General features: G+C 42.2%; 1 protein-coding gene across 1 annotated transcript; it reads right to left on the bottom strand.

The window, feature by feature from the left end:
• Positions 1-4,684: 4,684 nt before the first annotated feature.
• Positions 4,685-17,513, bottom strand: LOC143160686 (putative lysosomal acid lipase/cholesteryl ester hydrolase). Its single transcript, XM_076338725.1, has 9 exons — positions 17,197-17,513; positions 15,274-15,394; positions 11,242-11,440; positions 10,731-10,840; positions 9,955-10,091; positions 8,311-8,457; positions 7,033-7,104; positions 5,881-5,952; positions 4,685-5,119 (listed from the first exon to the last, which is right to left on the bottom strand). The coding sequence occupies exons 1-9, from the start codon at positions 17,299-17,301 to the stop codon at positions 4,886-4,888; spliced, it is 1,197 nt and encodes a 398-aa protein (XP_076194840.1). The 5' UTR covers positions 17,302-17,513; the 3' UTR covers positions 4,685-4,885.
• Between the last annotated feature and the right edge of the window lie 2,529 nt (positions 17,514-20,042).

Below are 20,042 nucleotides of genomic sequence, written 5' to 3' on the forward strand. Positions count from 1 at the left end.
AGGTAAGGCAACATCCCAGCGCATGCTGAGCCTGCTACCAGAAAAAGGCTGCTGGGGAAGAGGGTTGATGATAACTTGTTGAGGACAGTAGCAGGGAAGCAGGAGAGCAACCAGAGCAAAGGAAGGCAGAGGCAGTCCCTTCTCTCGTTTTAAAAGAAGTTGTTACCACGCTGGAAAAATACAATAAATCTGAGCTCCTCACGTCCTAACTCACCGTACTCCAGGAGCCTGAGTGCAAGGAGACACACTGTTCAGCAGTACTCATGGCAGCTCTGCGAGGCTGCGGGTCTAAGCAAGCGCCTTACCCCCCCCCCCCCCCGTGCCGGGCTGCAGCGGCCTCTCCGCATGCAACAGCACCCCCCAGCGCAGAAACCCACTGCCAACAGCTCGGCTCCCCACAGCCCGGCTGCAAGACAGCCTGCCTCAGACTTCGCTGTGAGAACTGCTTTCGAAGTAAATGTCTGCTTTCCGATAGCGTTACAGTTACCAGGAAATATCCCTGAGACTTTGTTAAAATTTTCAGGGGTAACAACACATAGGCTGCTTTGCAGCAGGACAAAAAGTTGGGGGGCATAGATCTGTCACAGGCCTTACAGGTGTAACGGGTTGGGAGGGAAAGACGGAGCTTTGCGTATTTACATCTTTTCAACCTATAGTCTCCTTATCTTTAGGTATACTGAGATTCAAGTCCAGGATCTGAATCCAAAGAAGGGACATGAGCCTCTACTCCTCGCATCCCAGGTAAGCGGCTTGAGCCCTGAGCCTGTGGGTATGCTGAGTACTTGAGGATGAAGAACACACATTCCTCTTCAGTTTTGATGAAAAACTTTAGCCTAAACACAAAATACTTAACAGAACTAACACATTTTCTTAATCAAAATATTTTCATATCAACACTCCACCTCCCCAACCAAGCTCCACTGAAAACCTCTCCAGCCAGCCCAGAAAGAAAGCTTAACCAAAGGTCTTTTTAATGAATTCCTAACAATGGCTGCGGATGGAAAGCTGCCAGTGAAGTAAATTGTTAATTCTCAAGCTTTACCTTATCAGGATCAGTTTTCAAAATAACATCAGGAAAAGATCCTAAAATTCTTTCATTCAGAATTCGTAACTCAGTAGTGAGAAATTGATTTGCGTCCTCTACAGCTACACACGTTCATCATTCCTGGAGGAGTCAGAATGCAGTACAGACACTTTTCAGCTCAGTATCCTCAGAAAGTAGGACTTAAGCAATCATGTTACAGGTCCATCCAACCTTCGTAATTTATTTCATTGATGATTTCAATGATTTTGTTCATATGAAGTTATTTGAAAATAGGCTACTGGAGGAGAGAGGCCATTATTAGCATGCTCATCAGGGGCAATGCTGCAGCACGAGTTTGTATTTGATAAGACATCAAAGAAAGGGAGAAGACATTATAAATGCTTTAATTCTAGGAAAATCTTCCACCAAGAGCCACGTTTTATTATGTATCAGAAAACCTATTCAGCCACCAAGGTTTCTCTCTCGTCTCTTACAGATTAAAGCCGTTTGTAACTTTTCATTATATTAAAGTATTCATGTTTCCTTTTTTTTGTATGGCACATTCACCATAAAGAGTAATTTATAGAAAACTGGTTTATTTTGTCCCCAAGCTGACAAAACTGTTTCTCTTACAGGGCCCAAGGGAGTAGGAGCTCTGTTTTACCACCACTTCCTATGCTGAGGCACTTCTATGTTGTTCAAGTTGATGTGTAAATTTTTGCCAGTGTAATCACTAGCTACAGAATCACTAAATAGTGTAAAAATGGTCTGCATTGAGCTAGTACATCATCCAGTACACACCACTAACATACACGCACCCTACCATCCTTAGGCCTTCTGCATGAAATGAACAGTGTGAATATACTTGCAGATGACTATAAACAAATCCTTTTCAAGTTCCAAGCACAACATGTGGACAAAAACACATGCCTTTATGTCTGCGTAAGCCCTCGTATGCCCAATTGTGTTGTACCTCTCTAAGTCAAAGCCCTGGATCGTGCATGCACTTCAGATGCACGCAGGTCTGTGAGTCTGGCAGTCCATCAGCTGAACGGGGGCTACTTTCTTCTGGCTTTCTAGCATAGTTCGATCACGTCACTAAATGCTGAGACTAAGTCAGCAGAAGGTGTCCGATGCCTTCTCTTACGCTAGTACACTTTTATATTATCCAAAGCTGACGTTCAGCCAACCTTCAACTTCATATATATACACCTATAACACAAAGATGTCTATAGAACAGGCACCAAGTACGTAAGATCTGCTTTGAAAAATGTACCATTCATCACTGCTTATTCTTCTTAGACCAAGCTTCTCGCTCTTCGCCTCTATGTTCAGGGTGTCTTTATTTTGCACATTTCTTTCCACTGACACCTCTCCAAGTTTGTGTCACGCAGTGCTTGTAACTTTAGCAAGCCAGGGAGAACACAGCAGCTCACAATTCCCATAGCCATCCCTGCTCCAGCGAAGCAGAGAAGCTCCATAATGGCTTTTGTGTAAAGCTTCCGCTATTCTGGCTTTATTTCCAGGCACGCAGGGGGTTCATCAGCTGACAAAGCTGGCAGGACATAGGATTTAATATGCCCTGCTATCTTGACGGCACATCTACTGTATTCAGAACATACAGAAAGGTACAGCCTGATCATATTTATTATTGAAGATGACAAAGGTCAAAAGCTGGGTCAAATGTACCACAGCAAAGATTAGTTCCCTGCTTTACTATGTGGTTAAACGCTATTTATGAAATTACCAGACAGCCCATTAAGCAATCCAATTACCCAAGGTTTAAGAATGTGATACAAGAAGCTTTCAGCCATGTCAGTTGTTTGAAAGGAGCCTCACCTGGAGGCTTAGAAAACGACTCTGTCGTGTGAGCAGTTATTTACAATTGGTACCTTACTTAAAAGTCTCAGAGAAGTCCCCCAAAACAACATGAATGGCCTTTTAGGCTTAGGAAAAGCCTCTTTCAGGACAAAAGTAAAATGGAAGCTTGCTTGGCTATTTTACTTTTTTATTGTAGTTGTTCTATGGATGAATAGTTGTGAATAACAGACTCGGTTTTCTGGATTCTGTCCCAAAGATTCACATGCATTCATGAAACAACAAGAAGTGAAACACAACACATCGCTCCGAACTCCAAGCAGGTCTCACGTTTATTGAAATATCTCAAGTTTAATGAACATGATGCACATGGCTCTTGCTGTATCACATACCCTCACAACTGCTAAGTTAGCCACTTTGGATTCCTACAGAAACTTCCTTTCAGCACAGCAAGGTGAAGCAAATATGGCTGCTACAAATATAAAGCAAACTTAGAGGTCCTGCTAGGAACCGCAACTGAAATATCATGAACCACCTTTTAGTTAAACAAAGCCTGAGGATTCCCTGAGTCTGAATTAGGAATAAAAAAAACCCAAAAAACCAAAAAACAAACCCTAATTTATGGCTTATGCATCTTTTTGCAATTATTTTTTACAAAGAAAGTTTGCCGCAGTTTAAAATGCACTATTTTCTATGCCACGTAGAAAAGGCTTTTTATCCTGTTGGGATTACTGACAGAAATCTGGGTTGAATCCAACCATGGCACAGAAACTACCATCTGGACTGAGGCAACTGACTCTGGAGATTGTTCATACCTCTACATTTGGCATGGAACTTTTGTGCAATTCAGAGGAGCCAAAGTCCTCTGTATAGTCGATGGAAAGAGCGAGGCACCCATACTACAGACAATTACAGCTCCAAAGCCAGACCCCTGAAGCAGATGTGAATCCTCTCCCCCCATTAAATGGGGGCTTAGCCCCAGTTTGAAGTGGAAACCGAGACAAATGGAAACTGCCGTTAATACTGCCAGGCTTCACCAGGGTGTTGTACGGTTCCTGAACACAATGGTGGCGAGCACCACATAAGCAGCTAAGAAGTAAACAGATCTTCAAAGCAGCAGATGATTAAAGGGAAAAGTCCATGCAAATTAAGTCACTCAAGCTATAGAATTAATGCTTTGGCTCTTCCCTCGCCAGTAGTATACCTGGGGGAGCTTGTTTTTTAGTGGTCAGTGCAAAGAAAACAAAACACGAGTATGTTACATCATTCTCCTTGAAAGCCATAACCTATTGACAAAGCTAACTGAAAGTGGTATTTCTTTAACCGCTTCTCTTATTCCAGGAATCTGCAAGGGCAAATAACGATCCTTATCCATAGCTGGTACGTGAAACATACCAGGACATTAAATCAAGAAAAATGCAGCAATGAATCAGTCCCAAAATAGGAGATTTCAACTGACAGTAGTGATCTTCTCTGGCTTCATGACAGTTCTTCTGGGCAATATTGAAAAAGAAAGTCATCTGACGTAGCTAGCTTGTATGTGATGGCTAAAATAATAATGCAGCAAAAAGTCACTAAGTGCTTGTTAAAGTACCAGCACCAAATGGGTCACTGCAGTACTAGGAGTACTACTGAAAGGTACTCAGAAATGGCAACGTACTGAGAAATGGCAGTGTTTCATGCACAGTGAAATACTTACTGTTTTAATTGTCAAGCACCTGAGGTGCTGAATGGACTAACTTGTCTTTCAGACATGTCACTAAATTTATATGCACGTGACATACTCCTTTTGTGCAAAGTCACACTCCTGTTTTTTGAGTACCATGCCACTGCGTGCAAAATCAGCAGGATACAATGAGGATTTCTGCAGGAGAGAGAAATAATACTGAGGAAAACAAACCAAATATGAATCCAATTCAGTAGTCATTGCTGGCATTTTAAAAATGCATCATAAATAAACAACGTAGCATTATTGCCAGAAAAGCGTATGTTCCAAAAAGACGAATTCCTGGTGAACTAATACTCTGAAATACCATTGCCGGCTTAGAGATATTTGCTAATCATGTTAATTATTTCATTATACATGCGGTAAGGTGCATCAAGGCCCCAGATGAAATCCAAATGTTCCCATTCTGGAATGTTTTTGCGGTAAACCAAGTTTGTGATCTGAGTGAGCAGCATAGCAACATCCTTTGGGTCTGCCAGCCAGTCCTGTCCACCAGTCCACACCGCGGTTGGTACAGTCATCTCTTTTATTTTGTAGAAAGGGGGAGTAGACTGAGGAGGGGGAAAGTGAAAAGCATTAGAAAGAACAAGTCTTCAGTGTGATACACACTGCAGTGTAACATACTAGCAAATGCAAGAAGAGTGTGTCAGATTCTCATTTTCTCTTCCTCTTTTGGGCAGCTAGAGACGGAGATGGAGTCCTGACTCAACAGAAAATTTAACTCCAAGAGTCCTGCAATATTATAGCAAGCATAGCAGTAAAGATGTGGTTTGAAGAGTTAACAAGACAGCAGGGTAGCAGAAGTCTCAGAGAATGCATCCCATTCAAGTTATTTCTAAACCCTAGCAAATACTAAAAGTGACTGTTACTCTGAAAGTATGATACTGCGATCTTTCCCAGTCACTAAAGGGACAAGGGGCAAAATATTTTTAGCATCGCACACAGCAATTTAGAAACAAACATGCACGGAGATTAAACAGGCTGAAGATAAGCACCACACATGAATTGACAGTCTATGCATTAGTGTGAGAAGTGCAGTGGGATCTCATGATCTAGGCAGGCAGGACCCCCTCAAGAAACAGCGTGCCATCACAACTTCATATCCAAGCGTGGGCTCCATACTGACCTAGGACTACCTCAGAGCTCTATAGTCCTATCTTTTTTTTTTTTTGGAAAAGGCAGATCTCCAGTTGGTTACTGGGCAACACTAGTGGCTTTTCAGCATGCAGCATAAACACAGCACCCGGAGAAGTGCCCAAGGACTTTTCTTGTAACGCTCAAGAATTGTAACATATCCATAAAAGATGTCTACCTGGTTGTAGTGAGCCATATTTGCAGCCTTGCTTCCCCAGTCATAAGCTTTGAGTTCCCCAGTCTTCACAGCCTAGAAATAAACAAATATTCACACATACAAAGAACTGCAACACTTCTATTGCAGGAATAAAAAAGTATAGGTCATCTGGAGAATTGGCAAAGGCAACTGACACAAGAAACAGTGAAATGCCAAGTATTCACAAGGACAAGTGTCACTGCTTTGCCCAGCGTCACAGGAGTGGGAAACATTAACATTCAATACCATTAGACTTTGTCCCTTAAGATTTCACACTCTTTCATAGCAACAGTAGGAAAGATTAAGGAAACCAGTTTTGTGTATCCAAAGCCAGGATGTGGCAGCTCCATGTTTACTTCTGAAATATTTACCTTGCTGTCTAAATATATATGAACACAGCACAGAGCTTTCTTAGAAAGTCTACTCTGTATGATTTACCACCTATTATTTTTCAGAAACAGAAGTCTATATAACAGGGATCTGAGGGGAAGAAAAAAAAAAAAAAAGCCTTCACAAATTTCTTTCTGAGCCAACACTTGAACAGCATGTACAGCAGAACACATTGCTTCTGAACAGATGACCAAGTCCAGTTACAAGATCACAAGTAGCACTGATGGCTGCTTCCATGGCAAATGCCTTCTCGTATTTGTCAGCCTGCTGAGCAAGCTTCAGGCACCATAGCATCACAGGCATGAAATTGTGCACCGAGGTGAAATTCAAAGTACGCTAATAAAACAGAAAGTGAAGCCAAACAGAAAAGAACAGAACAGAAAGACTACTGCTTTTCACTGGCTAAGAATATAACTTGTAATCAAAACAGGATTTGCTGAAAGGGGAGCAAATACTTCTTACAGTATCTCCGAGTTAAGTTATTCCATTGTATTGTTTGTTGGCCTGAAGTACTTACAGTTAGCCTATCTTCAAAGAAATAGGGGAGACTGGTGAGCCACCATAAGTCAGTATCATCAAAGCAGCTGCAGTGAACAGTTGCTGTTCTGACAATTGGCAGTTCCAGAATTTCACTTGGGCTATGCTACATATATATTTTGGCATTTATTCCATTTAAATATCAGAGACATCAATATTCTACAAACAAGCTAGAGTCACGGACATTTTAGATTCTGGAAACTCTACCTGGCTCCAGTGGATCATGTTTTGTACAGATGTCCCTGCAGGGCAGTGTGTTGAATACACATCCACTCGGCTCTGCAACAAGATAATTAATATTGTTTACTCCTCACAGTGCAACAGTGCAACCATTATTGCTTCTTGAACAACTAACAGAAAATTTTCCATTCCTCTTAAAACTGTTATAAACAAAAATTAACTGGAGCCATATATACAGATGAGGTAAAAGGTTCAAGTATTTTGGGGATTACTTACAATTAACTGCAGAACTTTAAAGCTGAACTTTAAACCTGATGATGATATCCCTTAAGCATTTTTTTATGTATTCAGAATATCTTTTAAAAGGTGCTAGTATTGTAAGAATTGGGAACACATTAGCTAACATTTAGATCGGCCTCCGGAGAAACCTTGTGTTACTCTACATCTAAACTAGTAGCTGTCAGTCCAAAGTGATTCCGAACTTCATACACTTTGAGTTTAGAAGTACAAAATATCCAGGGGAAACTTAAATCCTGGCAGAAAAAAAAAATATTATCCACCATTAAAACCATGAAAACTGTATGTGCTGGGCAAGAAAACATCAAAAAACTGCACTTTCACCTTGATATAAAATACAAAAAAATGTACATTTTTGCACACAGAAAAAAAATAATGCTAATTCTATCTCACTCCAATAAAAAAATCTTCAGCCTTCATCTGCCTGTGGGTAAACTGATACCAGCTTCTACTGATTTCAAGGAGCTAGAAACACTTTAAGAAGCATTATGAAAAAAGGCATTCTCACGCCAGTTGCATTCAACTAGCTTTTAGATAACAAAACAAGTCCTATGAACAAGTCCTTTGGAACTAGAACCACAGATGAAGCCATCAGCAGGGTCAGAAATTGGTCCCAGAGAAAATAATTGCACACATCCACTGAGAGACCAGAAAACTTCAACAGTTCTCTTGAAAATGGTTGAAAACTGTATCTTTATTCCTCACTTCTTTGCAAAAGGAATTAAATACTTGCATCATCATATTAATTCACTTCTCTTGCCCGCTTCCCCAACAGATCTGAAATAATGTATTTTACCTTTCCAGTAACATTTTAAAAGGTTAATTCTATCCATCCAAGCTGCACAACTACATCTATACCAAGGAAAGATATTCATCCAAACTCAGTATGATGAAGAAGGCATTAGTTTTTTTCTAATTACATGTAAAGGACAATCAGTATGGTGACACACAGTCAATACAGTGTTAGAGTTCACAGTAACTCAGCTATTAAAAGTCACTAAAACGTACCATATTCAAGTTTCTTTCATTAAAACCACACAGAAGAAAGAATATGTTGCCGCAAAGGTCATCAAGTATTCTGTGGGTGCAAACGTGGGTAGCAAGCCACTTCAGCAACGAATTCTGAGGGAGGAATTGTTTCTTTCCAAACATGTCCTACAAAATAACAAACACACAGGACAAACACGTAATTGCATAGAATGACCTGGGTTTAGTTTTTATACTACAACATTCTTGAGGTAATTATTTCCATTTGCACTGGTGACAGGCGTGTCATATGAAAATGATTTATCTCCTTATCAACCTTGTTTGCAGTCCAATGGGCAGGTCACTGTTAGTGCTTCTGCTACAAATGATGCAGTCCATTACCCCCACAAAAAGTACGTGGGAACTGGGACCATTATTAAAGAATTCCAAACCTAACCTCAAATTCAAATCAGTTTTAAATTCAGTATTTTACAGGAGTACTACACAGCTTCTTGTCATCAGAATTGTTTAAAGCTAAAATATTTTAAGCTGCATCTGCTAATGTTAAATGGCTTTGTACTTCCAACTTCTCTTCAAACCACGTAAGAAAAACAAGTTCCATAAGCTGTGGTGGCCACTTCCTCTTGATGAGTATTTTTAAAACATCCAAGGATTTGAAAATGACCCACTGAGCACTTCCTTAAAAAGTGACACAGCTCTTTAAAGATATGCCTGACCCACAGATTTGTGGCTGTCATGTACTTCTGCGCTCCAGTTTTTTTGCAAGTCACCATGAGAATCAAGTTCCTCAGCACAACACGAACATCTGCACAGGGCACTGATCAGCTACTATCCTCATTAGACAAAGTTCATTACACGAGGAACAGGAGACCACAATAGTTAGTATCACTTTTATGTATCTGCCTTTGGAGCAGGGAACTAATAATGCAAACAGACATTCATTAAATGTGTACAAGGTATGTCAGAGGAGGGTTTATCTCACAGAACAAACAGTGCTGTATGGGACTCTCCATGGGTGGTGGAAAGAAAAGTGATGGTTAAAAATGACACATAGCAGGGTGTTCACAATGTCTGACTTCAGGCACTTAGTGCAGCCTGCCAATCTGCCTACGTTCCCTTTGATGTTAATGGGGAAAGGTAAACTCCTCCAGAGGATGATTCACAGCATCTAAATAAAGCTGCTGCTCTTAATCACCCTCTGAAGGATCCTCTTCTAATACTAAATGGTTAATTGTGAAACAAATCTGTTAAAGTTCATGACAATTCAAAAGTATTCTGTATAAAGCTATCATATGACTCTTCTAAAACAGACCAACTATTTAATTAATCATGTGATTACTGTAGCGTAAATTCTAAAAACATGTAAATGGAAAAACATAATTTTATTCCATCTATTAAGTTGTAATTGTAAAATACTACTTTAAACTGATGCAAATTGTCTCATTAGACAGCAGTAAAGCCAGAGAAGCTACTGCTTCTCTCCATTAGAGGTCTTTTCCAACCTCAATGATTCTATGATTCTATGATTATTATGGAAAAAATGGCCCAGTATTCTTGTCAAACATGTTAATCTAATCACAGCTATTAACATACTTTGCTATGCTGTTTTCAACTAGGAAGGGGGACACTTCATTTGGCTTAAAACATTTACACTCTAATACAAACCTTGAGTAGCAGGTCGGGAAACACTCCCAATTTTACCAGGGGGCTAGTGGCAAACTTGACTGTAGCTACTGGTGCCAAGGCAAAGAACATTTTGATTTTCTTAGCCAGCTGTGGCAAAGTTGAAAAAGCAACGAAAGCTGTAAATAATATGAGAATAATTAGCAAACCTCACTGACACAAGTTAGATGAGAATTTTACCTGGCAGTGATTCTATAAAATCTAAGATATGTTGAGTGCGCACAAGTATTTTTAGATTAATAGTTCAATTGTTGTCTCTAGGATCAGTTTAGATATTTTAAATTAATTTAGTAACCGTGGAACACAAATTAAATGAGGCAAACCAGAAGGGTTTGTTTTCTTCTGAAAAACAAGTTCATGCTAACTAACCCAACACTCTTCTAGCTCTTTCTATCTGCAGGTCTAAAAGCACCTGAGCCAGGCCTTACATACAGCAAAATATTCTGGAAATGGGAATCTTTATTCTACATGTCTGATTATTCTAATTTCATTATGTACAGCTCATCAATTTATTTTAATAGAAACTGTACTGGTGGCTACCTGTGACTTCAATTTATCATTTCAACAGCTTCCCACTTTAAGTGAACACAGAAAGGTTAAGTCTTTTCTTTTTAATGTTGACTAATATTCCAGGAAGCAGCTAAAAAACAGAAGCAGCAAATTTCCAAAGCCCTATTTTTTCATCATTAAACCACATTTGTGGAACTTGATATAATTTAAAACACAATATATTCTAACAAATGCATCTCTTCACATACCCATTGTGGTGCCCTGTGAATGCCCAATGTAAAATACTTGTTCCTGGCCAGTCTTCTTCAAAATAAAGTCCACTGAGGCTGGAATGTCATACTTAGCCATTTCATCAAAGCTACAAAGCAAAGATAAAAAGTCAGTTGTGTAAGTAAAGTTATCAGTGTGGAACAGCTGCACAGAGCTTTACTGCACCGCAGATCAGTTGTCTGGACATAAAGAAAAGCTCCCTGTGGATGAAGCAGAACACTTTGGTGATTGAGTCTTCACATCGAGCACCGGTGAAAGCAATTAACGTTCTACTGACCACGACGTATGAAGGCTGTCTCAGGACACTATACTGATCATACAACTCCCTTGTACTGCCCCTATATGTGTGACAGCACACGTAACCGGCAAAAAAATATCTTGTATATTCACAATGTGACTTAACTGAGATGATGGGCAAAGAGAGGAAGAGAAGCCTGCTTGCAAACAGCGTGTGTAGTTTCTCTAGTTTCTCTAGCAAGACAAGGATACCTGAAAACCCAGAATTCTTCTTGCTTCACTGTGAAGTGTGTATGTTTCCTGGACCAGGTGTTCCCTCTGCTGTTTCCCAGCCATACATCATAGCCAGCATCTGCCAGCATAAAGCCGAAGCTGTTGTAATCCAAGTTTGTGATCCAATTGCTGGCATCTGCAAGCAAACCATGCTGCAGAAACACAGCAGGCCTTGGACCTGAAAAACAAAGCATTTATCGTAGCTTCCTGTTCCTCTGGAACTGAATGCCTAAGAATTATTCAAGTGAGTTATTGAAAGTCTGCTTTAGATTTGCACTTTGAATATTTAATCTACGTGACTTAATCTACTAAGGTTAGCAATTTGTGTAATATGCATAGTACCATGAAATCACATGTTTTCACAAAAAGCTACTTTTTATCATTAAGAATTTTAAACTAGCAACTTGTTAGTTTCCTACCTACAGCAAAAGACTCCTTGAAGTTCAAAACAGACAGCAAATGTGCAGTAAGCAAACATGAGAAAAGCAGGAACTACAGGAAAAATACAGGCAGCCCTTACAACTGCTTCAAGCTCACCAATACTCAGCAAAGTGGCCCAAACACAGAGACAGCTAAACTACTTATGACCCTTGCCCTGCCCCTAAACCTGGGGAAGGCATTTGCATATATGTGCTACTGAGATCTTTGTTTTCTAGTTGAGACAATGCCAAACTAGGGTGCTGAGCTGCGGAAATCTCTGCAACTGGTACTGATGATATCTCCATGCAAATCCCTTCCATTACCAAAGCTCTGGCAGAACCTGAAAAGCAGTCGAGTAGCCAGCAAGGGAATCTATGTTTCAAAGGACTTTCTCCCCTTGACTTAAGTAGTTAAAAGAACCACAGTCAAGACCCAGGTGGAATTTAGGAAGCCTCTCTTCTGACTTCCCCATGCTGAAAAGGGAAGTGATACCTTTATGTGGAATACAGATTAAAAAAATGGAAGGTTCCTGCTTCTACACAAAGAAAATAAATTAACATATAATCCTTTAGGAGGAACATGACTTTCAGAAAATCCAAAGACCTGTCTCTGGATCTCGCAGTAGCACAGGTGTTTGGGGTTTTTTTTTTCCTGCTTTAATAAACTGAAATCTGATAACATGGTAACTTTAGCTCAATGCCAGAGATTACTCAGGAATTTACCTCCTCCAATGACACATCATTCTACTACAATACTAACTCACGCAATACTGCCTCCATTGATAATTTAGACTTGGATCTTTCAGCAGAAACAGCCAAATCACAACTGCTTCAGTCACCTACACACTCCATTCCAGGTCATGTCCATAAAAGTTTGCTGTGAGTTCCAAAATCCAAATTAGCAATATTCCTCCCTCCTGGCAACCTTTACACCTGTGACGAGGAACCTTTTCAGTGCCTGCTTTTCCCATTTTGTTAAAAAAACATGTTGTGGCATACTGTCCCTGCAGCCAGAGCAAATCTCCAGCAGTGCCAAACTGGTACTGGAGACAGTACAGTTCAACACAACTGTTTACTCCGCTGCAGTAATACTTCACTGCCTTATGAACAGCGTGCAAGATTTTCAAGCCTAACATTAAATTTGTTTTCAGAAACGTTCCCTTTTAGCATTCATACCTTCCTCCCTTTTACTAAACTCAGATCAACTAACTTCTGATTTTTTGAAGAACAGGCTCTCCTCAAGCTGCTACTTGCATGTTTCATAACATAGGAAGGGGAAAACTGTTTAACTGCTTTAATGCTTTAATTCTGCTCTCCCATTAGCCTCCAATTTCTGCCAGTTCCTTTTTCACTTTACCAAGCAGTCACGCACATGAATTGCACAATCATATGACAAACTGACTTGGACAATAATAATTTTGGATCATCTCTGATCCTAAAAACCTCGAAGGGGGAAAAGAAAGGCAGGTTCTTAAACTACCCTTTCCACTATAGAACATTTTGTTCTCTTCACTACACTCCCAAGAAGTTGAAGACAGACTTATTTCCATGCCCTTCTTACCCATGCTATGCAGTTGGTTTAGATTTTTAGTTAATGCTAAAACCAAAAACCATTGACGTTTTGCTTTTAGGTTCTCTGGACATTTTCCCTTTTTTTTTCCTTAGGTGAAGAACTGTAGGTTTTGTTCTAAAACATCACGTGATACATAATTCCAAGGGATCCTATTAACATTATGCAGGTATTGCAAAAGAAGAATTATGGCATATATATGCTAAGTCAGCAGCAACACAGCATTGGTATCTTTCTGAGAAAAGATACCAAGTCTATAAAAACTTAAGATCAACATGAACTTTGAAATCTTCATTCTTCTAGATCATACTTCCCCACATGTGCTCAGTAATCCTTGTTTTTAAAATTAAAGCACTTTGCAAAACATGAACTTGGGGTCGAGGGTGTGGCAAGGGGAATGTGGAGAATTCCCACAGGTCAGGAAACTTCTGTTTGCTTATGTCATCGATGAAGGATTCGACAAAATCAACAGGTACAAAGGCAGCCTGCCTTTTTCCTGTGGGCTTCTCTGAAATTCTTAAGTACAAAGACACCTGCCAGATGCACTGATCTTTACACACCCACCTTGTGAGAGACAGCGGACAGTGCAAACATCCTAACTCATACAAAACCAACAGATAAGGTCAGGAAGACTGTTGCTTGGCCTTTGGCAGAGGAGAGGGTTTTTCCACAGGTCTTGTTCACACCCAAGGCTATAGGACAATCACTGATTTCTTTTGTGAGCTCCATGTTTTTACCTCTCATCCTAGGTTTTTTCAGTCCAAAGGGTTCTGAGGCAGTCCTTACAATGTGTACAGTTTCTATGCAAACAGGCCGTTGTTGTACGCATGGGATTGTCTGTAGGATCTTTTGTAAGGGGTGGCGACAAGACTGATACCAAATTCAGCCATTGCTGTTCAAATACACTGTCAATTCCATATGCAGCGCACAAGGATAGTAAGTCAAAGACTACATCTCTCCTCTTCCACATACATTTGTCTCATTTTTAAAGCATTCCATCATTCAGTCCTTGCAAAAACCTTTGCCCATGTTGCTCCTTTAAGTTTCAGCTTACATTCCCCCCATCCTTCCTCTCTCTCACCTCCTCACCTGTCCACCCCCTGCATCCCTTCCACGGTTTTATACCAGCTTTATACCAGTAATTCTTACAGCTTGTAACAGTGCTCTGGTGGCACATGCCAATGCTCCTCCCAGTCCCCCATCAAATCACATCCATAAAATAACCTCGTCTGGGCTCACTGTTGTCAACTACCTGTTACATATCCTAATTTGCAATATATTTTTAAATGTATTGGACTCAAGATGTTCTGAAGGGCTTTTATCTTACTACATTGTTTTACCTATTTAAGCAGCTGTGTAAGATATGACAGCCCAGTAGTATACAGTATTGGTCTGGCTTGTACCTTACTGCAAAGGGAGCTTCAGAGAGGTTAAAATTAACAAACGAATTCTTATTTTATGCAGAAATCAGGCACTAATTATTTTGTGAACATTCTAGTGGGAACTCGTGTAGTTTAGTTATATTTCACCAAAAGAGGCATGTGAACTGCCCGTACTTCTGAAAATGGTCAGGAATTTTTAAAAAACTTATTTGTTATAAAGAAGCATTTTTAAAAATGGGGCTTGAAATAACCCAACAGTGTTACAATCAGCCTCTTTTCAAGAGACTTTATTACTTTAAAAAAAAAAAAAAAAATCTCAACCCTTATTTTCCACTTCCTAGAAAACCCAGGCCTCTCAGCCCCTCAAAAAAATCAAACAACAACGAAGGGCTTGTATTAATGTCACAAAAAGGCAATGCCAGAAAAATATAGCTTTCTAACTCCTTCTCCCTTCCTTTACTCAAGTCACTCTACAGGTGCCTAATCTATTTTGGCCATAACATTCACCAATAAAACGTTCTAACCGCATAGGTCATATAGTCTTTAATCTTTTTCTGGATTATTACAGGAGCAAAAGTTTTCTAAATCAAAGAGAGCTTTTTCATGACTTCCCATTTTTCCAAGCAGACATAAATCTTACCTTTGCTCCTCTCACGGCCTTTTCTTCCATAAGGAATTCTGTTAACGGAGAGAATATACCCATCTTCTGTTGTCACTTCATACTCCTCACTAGGGTATCCCCTGAAGGTAATAATTTGACTCTGAAGAAAGAAAAGAAACCACCTTGGAGTCAGACTGCCAGCCTCCTCAGTTCATTAACATGGGCAAAGTACTCTGGGTTCCTTCCAAAGGCAGCGATGTGAAATTAAAGGATGTGATAGGAATGTGCCATACCACCCGCCTATTTGATGCAAACAGGTTTTCTTACGAGACTTATCCCAGCACGGAGTCAGAAACTAGCCAGAGCACAAACCTTATCCTAGGAATTTGGGAGGACTCCCTAGCCTGTCCCCATCTACTGTCATATTAGTTACTCACACGCTGCTTACAGTGAGAAAGGAGATTATGATAACAGGGTAAAACACTGAGATGCGGATTTGGCAGACAAAAATTGAAACTGTCTGCTCTCAAGGAAAGCAGTACCTTCCAGTAACAAACAAGTGAGGACAGCAAATAGCCGCTGGCACCACAGCGACATACAGAAGAAGAGAAGGAGGGAAGAGTTCACCTCTCCTGAAGGGAAAGGCTTCTTTAAAACACTTCAGATTTGTATCTGAACTTTATACTGAATTCTCTGTTATACAGAGGACACAATCACGTTTAGGCAATGTGCTGAAATGAACCACAAACACAGCAGCTTTAAAACACTAAGGTCACACTATTCACACGTGCGAGCTGCTGACATTGCCACCTCAGCTCGTAGTTTCATGTGCCATTTCCTACTCACCTTTCTCCTCAAACCTTATGTCTGTTGCAGAGCTTGTAAGTGACTTTGCTGACAAGCCAAACAAGAAAATAATAATAAACCCACACTTGTTTAACACTATGATTTCATTAATAGGTTTATCTCCCATCTCTTATGTCTCCGGATTTACGTTATTTTCATTTGATGCAACTCCATTAGGATAGAGAAGTTCCTATTTAATTGGTTTTATGACACCAACCGTGCCTTTGTAAGAAATGCAAGACATGATCAGAGTTCCACTCTTAGGCTGCTGGGCAAGGAAGAGAAGGAGCATTTAATTAAACATGCTATTTCTTTTAACTATATCTTTAATCATCCACAGTGACATTAACATTCCAAAATGATTTTAAGGCTAAATTCCATTCAAATGCTATTAGCCTTAGACTAAATGACTATTTTCAGTCCTCAAAATGATATTTAGATGATACTGACAACTCAAGCACTTCTTTTCTTATAGACCTTAAGCATTTCTAGCTTGAAGTATCTTCTCGCCCATAGGAGGAAATGGCACAGTTTAGATGGGGCAGAGGAAAGAGCAACTAATACCAGTTACTAACAGCAAACATTTTCTGGAGTTGGCTATTGCAGCAGCAGGAGAATGAAGTTAAGAGAGTAAATGCCAGATGGGAAGAAAAGCAGTTGTGGGTAAGAACACGGGAGCATTGTGCCAGCAGCACAAGTATGCTTCATAAACATGCGCTTTCCTAGCAGTTAAGAAAGAGAGTGTCCTGACTCTAGCAAAAAACACAGGTCTGGACCAGAAAATATGTAAGAGAAAGATCAGCCACAGCCAACAGGGGAGCAAGAAGGACCTGGAAGGAGGAGAAGAGAAAGACGACATCTAAGCAGGGGGTCGTAAGCTGAGGCTTACGCAGCAGCAGGCTGACCGCTGACCAGTGGCTGAAGTCTCCCGGGGCTTTCACCGCGGCTGCTGAGGGCGGGAGGCAGCAGGCTTGCGCCCGTGGAGCCAGAGAGGGGCCGCACGCCGCCCAGACGCCCCCCCGCTCCTCTCCTCGCCCCGTTACAACCCGGCGGCCACAGCCGGTGACAAGTCTCGGGCACTTTTCCCTCACCGCCGCGCCCCGCCGCGCCACTCACGATGTTCATGTTCGTTTCGGGGTCCACATTTCTCCCCCCTCTAGCGAACGCGCCCGAACCCGCGACGCTCTGCAGCAGAAAAGCGGCGACCACCAGGCCCCGCATCCTGGCCCCGCAGGAAGGAGGCGGGAGGCCGCGGCGAAGCAGAACCCGGCGCTGGGGCGGCAGCGAGCGGGCCCTGCCGAAGCTTATGTGCCGCCTCCGCCGGACGCGGCGACCGGCACGGGTCCGCGTGACAGGGGCGGGGGCGGCCGCCCGGCTGACAGGGCGAGGACGGGGGCGGCCGCCGTCCTGTCAGCGGCGGGGAGGCAGCGGCGGGCCGGAGGCGTCGTCCAGCCCCCAGCGGCTGAACGAGCGCGGCCGGGCTGGGCTCCCGGGTGTGTCCCGCACCCCTTCGCGCCTCCCCCTTCGGGTGACTGCGGCCCGGCGGAGCCACCCGGCGGCGGGACGGCCCGTCCTCCGCGGAGAGCTGCCGCCGCGCCGTGTTGGGCGCCGGGCTCGGCCCGTCCTCCGCGGAGAGCTGCTGCCGCGCCGGGTCCGGCCTGCACCCCCGCCCACCGCTCCCAGCGCGGATGAGCGCGGCGCGGCGGGAGGAGGGCGCTAGGCCGGCGGCGCCGCTCAGGCCATGCGGCGCGGCCTATCAGCGGCGGCAGGGGCTACCCGGTCCACCCCGCCGGGCGGCCCCCGGCCGCTGTTGCCTCTGCCTGCCGCCGGCTCCCGTCGCCCGGCGGCGGGCCAGGGGTGCGCGGCTTCGGGCTGCCTGAGCCGGCGTGATTCAGCGTTTCTCGAGTAATACCTGTGTAGATCCCCCCCCGCGCCCCCCGACCCCATTTCGGAAACCTTTCAGCCCCGAGAACGGCGCCCATGATTTTTGCTTCCCAGCCCTCCTCGTCTCCGGCATCTGCTCCTCAGCTGAAGTCTCCAGAATCCTCATCGTGCCGCCCTGCGAGGGCGTATTTTATTTTCTGCCCTGATCCCGCCGCAGAGCCCGCCGCAGGCTCCAGGGAGAAAGCAGCAGCGGGGAGAGGGTGACGCCTCGCTCACCAGGGCCTCTCCCCGTAGCGGGAGCACCCCCGGGGGATGAACACCCGCACCTCGGGAAGAGCCGGGCCTTTGTAAGGACGATAAAGCGTTGTCAGCAATCACTGTTACTCTTACACTAATAGATCACCTATCCATCACCTTTGAGCATAGTCTAAATATATAAAATCTAGTACAAGTAGGCTTAAGTTACACACTGGCCCACAGTTCCAGCAAGGTTATCATCAGCTTGCTGCAAACCTGTTTTATCTTCACGCACTAGGGCAACTAATTGGCGCTGTATTGTGTATCTATCATTTCCCAGAGAAGCATGTCTGTGGTCAGGGGACGTGGAACCAGGCTTGCAAGAACTTGGACCAAATTCAATCCTGTAATATAAATATACATGTTACTGCAACCATACTAATATCTTTGGAGTAATACAGAAACCTGATATAAAATACACAGTGGTAGAATGGAAGTGTGTCAAGAACAGAAATGTTTCTGTTTATTTAGAAAGCATTAAGATTTTAATTGAAAAATCATTGAAGCTTTCATAGTATCCCCTTGCTTTGATACATGGACACATCACACGATACAAGTGACACTGTGCAACCCTTTGCATTCCTGGATCCCATTTCTTAGGGTCGTTTGGTTTTAAAGAACTTAGGTAGCAAAAATATTGCTCAGTGATTCACTTGGGTTTTCTGTCAAATTAATTACAGGGTACTTTTCCCCCCTAGGAGGAAACCCAAGTTATAAAATGCCACAACTGCTGCTGTCAAACATAGTAATTATATGCAAAACTAGGCTAAATTGAAACCAGCATAAAAAGGTATTATTTAAAGTGATCCTGTCATTTACTATGGTATAGTTCATTTACAATATTTTAATTCTGAAAACTGCATTTCAGGCAATTGTTTGGCTGGGCTAATGCTACCAGGGGAGAATTCTTAGTCAGCAGGTATCCATTTCAGCTCCAAGGACATGTACAGGTATGAGTTTTCTCCCTAACATGTATAGATGTTTTTGAAGCCATTCCCTATTCTTGTATATGTACAGAACACTCAAGTAAACAAAGTCTTTGTATTAAATATGCATGCAGTTGTTGTTTCCAGCCCATTTCTGCACAAGTGTTTTCCAAGAAGCTCTTGCATTTGCTGCTATGCAATGCTCCCTGATACCAGTCAGCCCAGCTGCAGCTTTCCCCAAAGTGAAAGCAGCAGGGCTGTAGAAGTATTTCTGAATTTTCCGGTGCTGTGCCAAGCAAGTTACAAAGATGGCTGCAGAAAAGCATTGCATAACTGTTCTCCTAGTTTCACTTACTGTATTTTAAGCACTTCCCCGCGCTTATTTTGTCCAATAGGCATTTGTGTCAAACCAAAGCACATAGATGCAACTAAATTTGTAAAAATATGGATACTAGGACAAATTTTTGCATTCCAGAAGCAAAATTTTCCCATATGTACCAAGCTAGGTACCGGGCAATGTACCAAGGAAAATGGACACCCAGGACAGAAGCAGAGATAAGAAACCCATAGGTACTTTGCAGCATAGTAAATCGTTAGTGTCCACATTTGATTTTGGCTTTGCAGAAACCTTTTAAATATACTTTCCTACAACTACCTGCAACCTTTATTTTCCATAAAATACATGAATCTGTGTAGATACCCTAATCCTTTTTCCTTCCCGATTCACTGCCTCTTTTCACCACTTATCAAATACCTGATTGCTAGAAGGTTGCACGCTACTCAGAGTAGTAGCTGTACTAACCTTTACCTTGAGCTCTGAAACACCAGCTCCAACAAAAAAAAAAAACAAAACAC

This window comes from Aptenodytes patagonicus, chromosome 5 (assembly GCF_965638725.1).
Source record: "Aptenodytes patagonicus chromosome 5, bAptPat1.pri.cur, whole genome shotgun sequence".
Taxonomy (NCBI): domain Eukaryota; kingdom Metazoa; phylum Chordata; class Aves; order Sphenisciformes; family Spheniscidae; genus Aptenodytes; species Aptenodytes patagonicus.

Bases quoted from the DNA above. Each gene is read 5' to 3' on its own strand.
- LOC143160686 (XM_076338725.1), bottom strand. From the start codon at position 17,301: ATGCGGGGCCTGGTGGTCGCCGCTTTTCTGCTGCAGAGCGTCGCGGGT. The intron at 11,441-15,273 runs GTAAGATTTATG...TTTGTTTTTCAG, and splicing joins AGGCCGTGAGAGGAGCAAAG to GTCCAAGGCCTGCTGTGTTT. The intron at 7,105-8,310 runs GTACGTTTTAGT...ATCTTGTTGCAG, and splicing joins ATGAAAGAAACTTGAATATG to AGCCGAGTGGATGTGTATTC.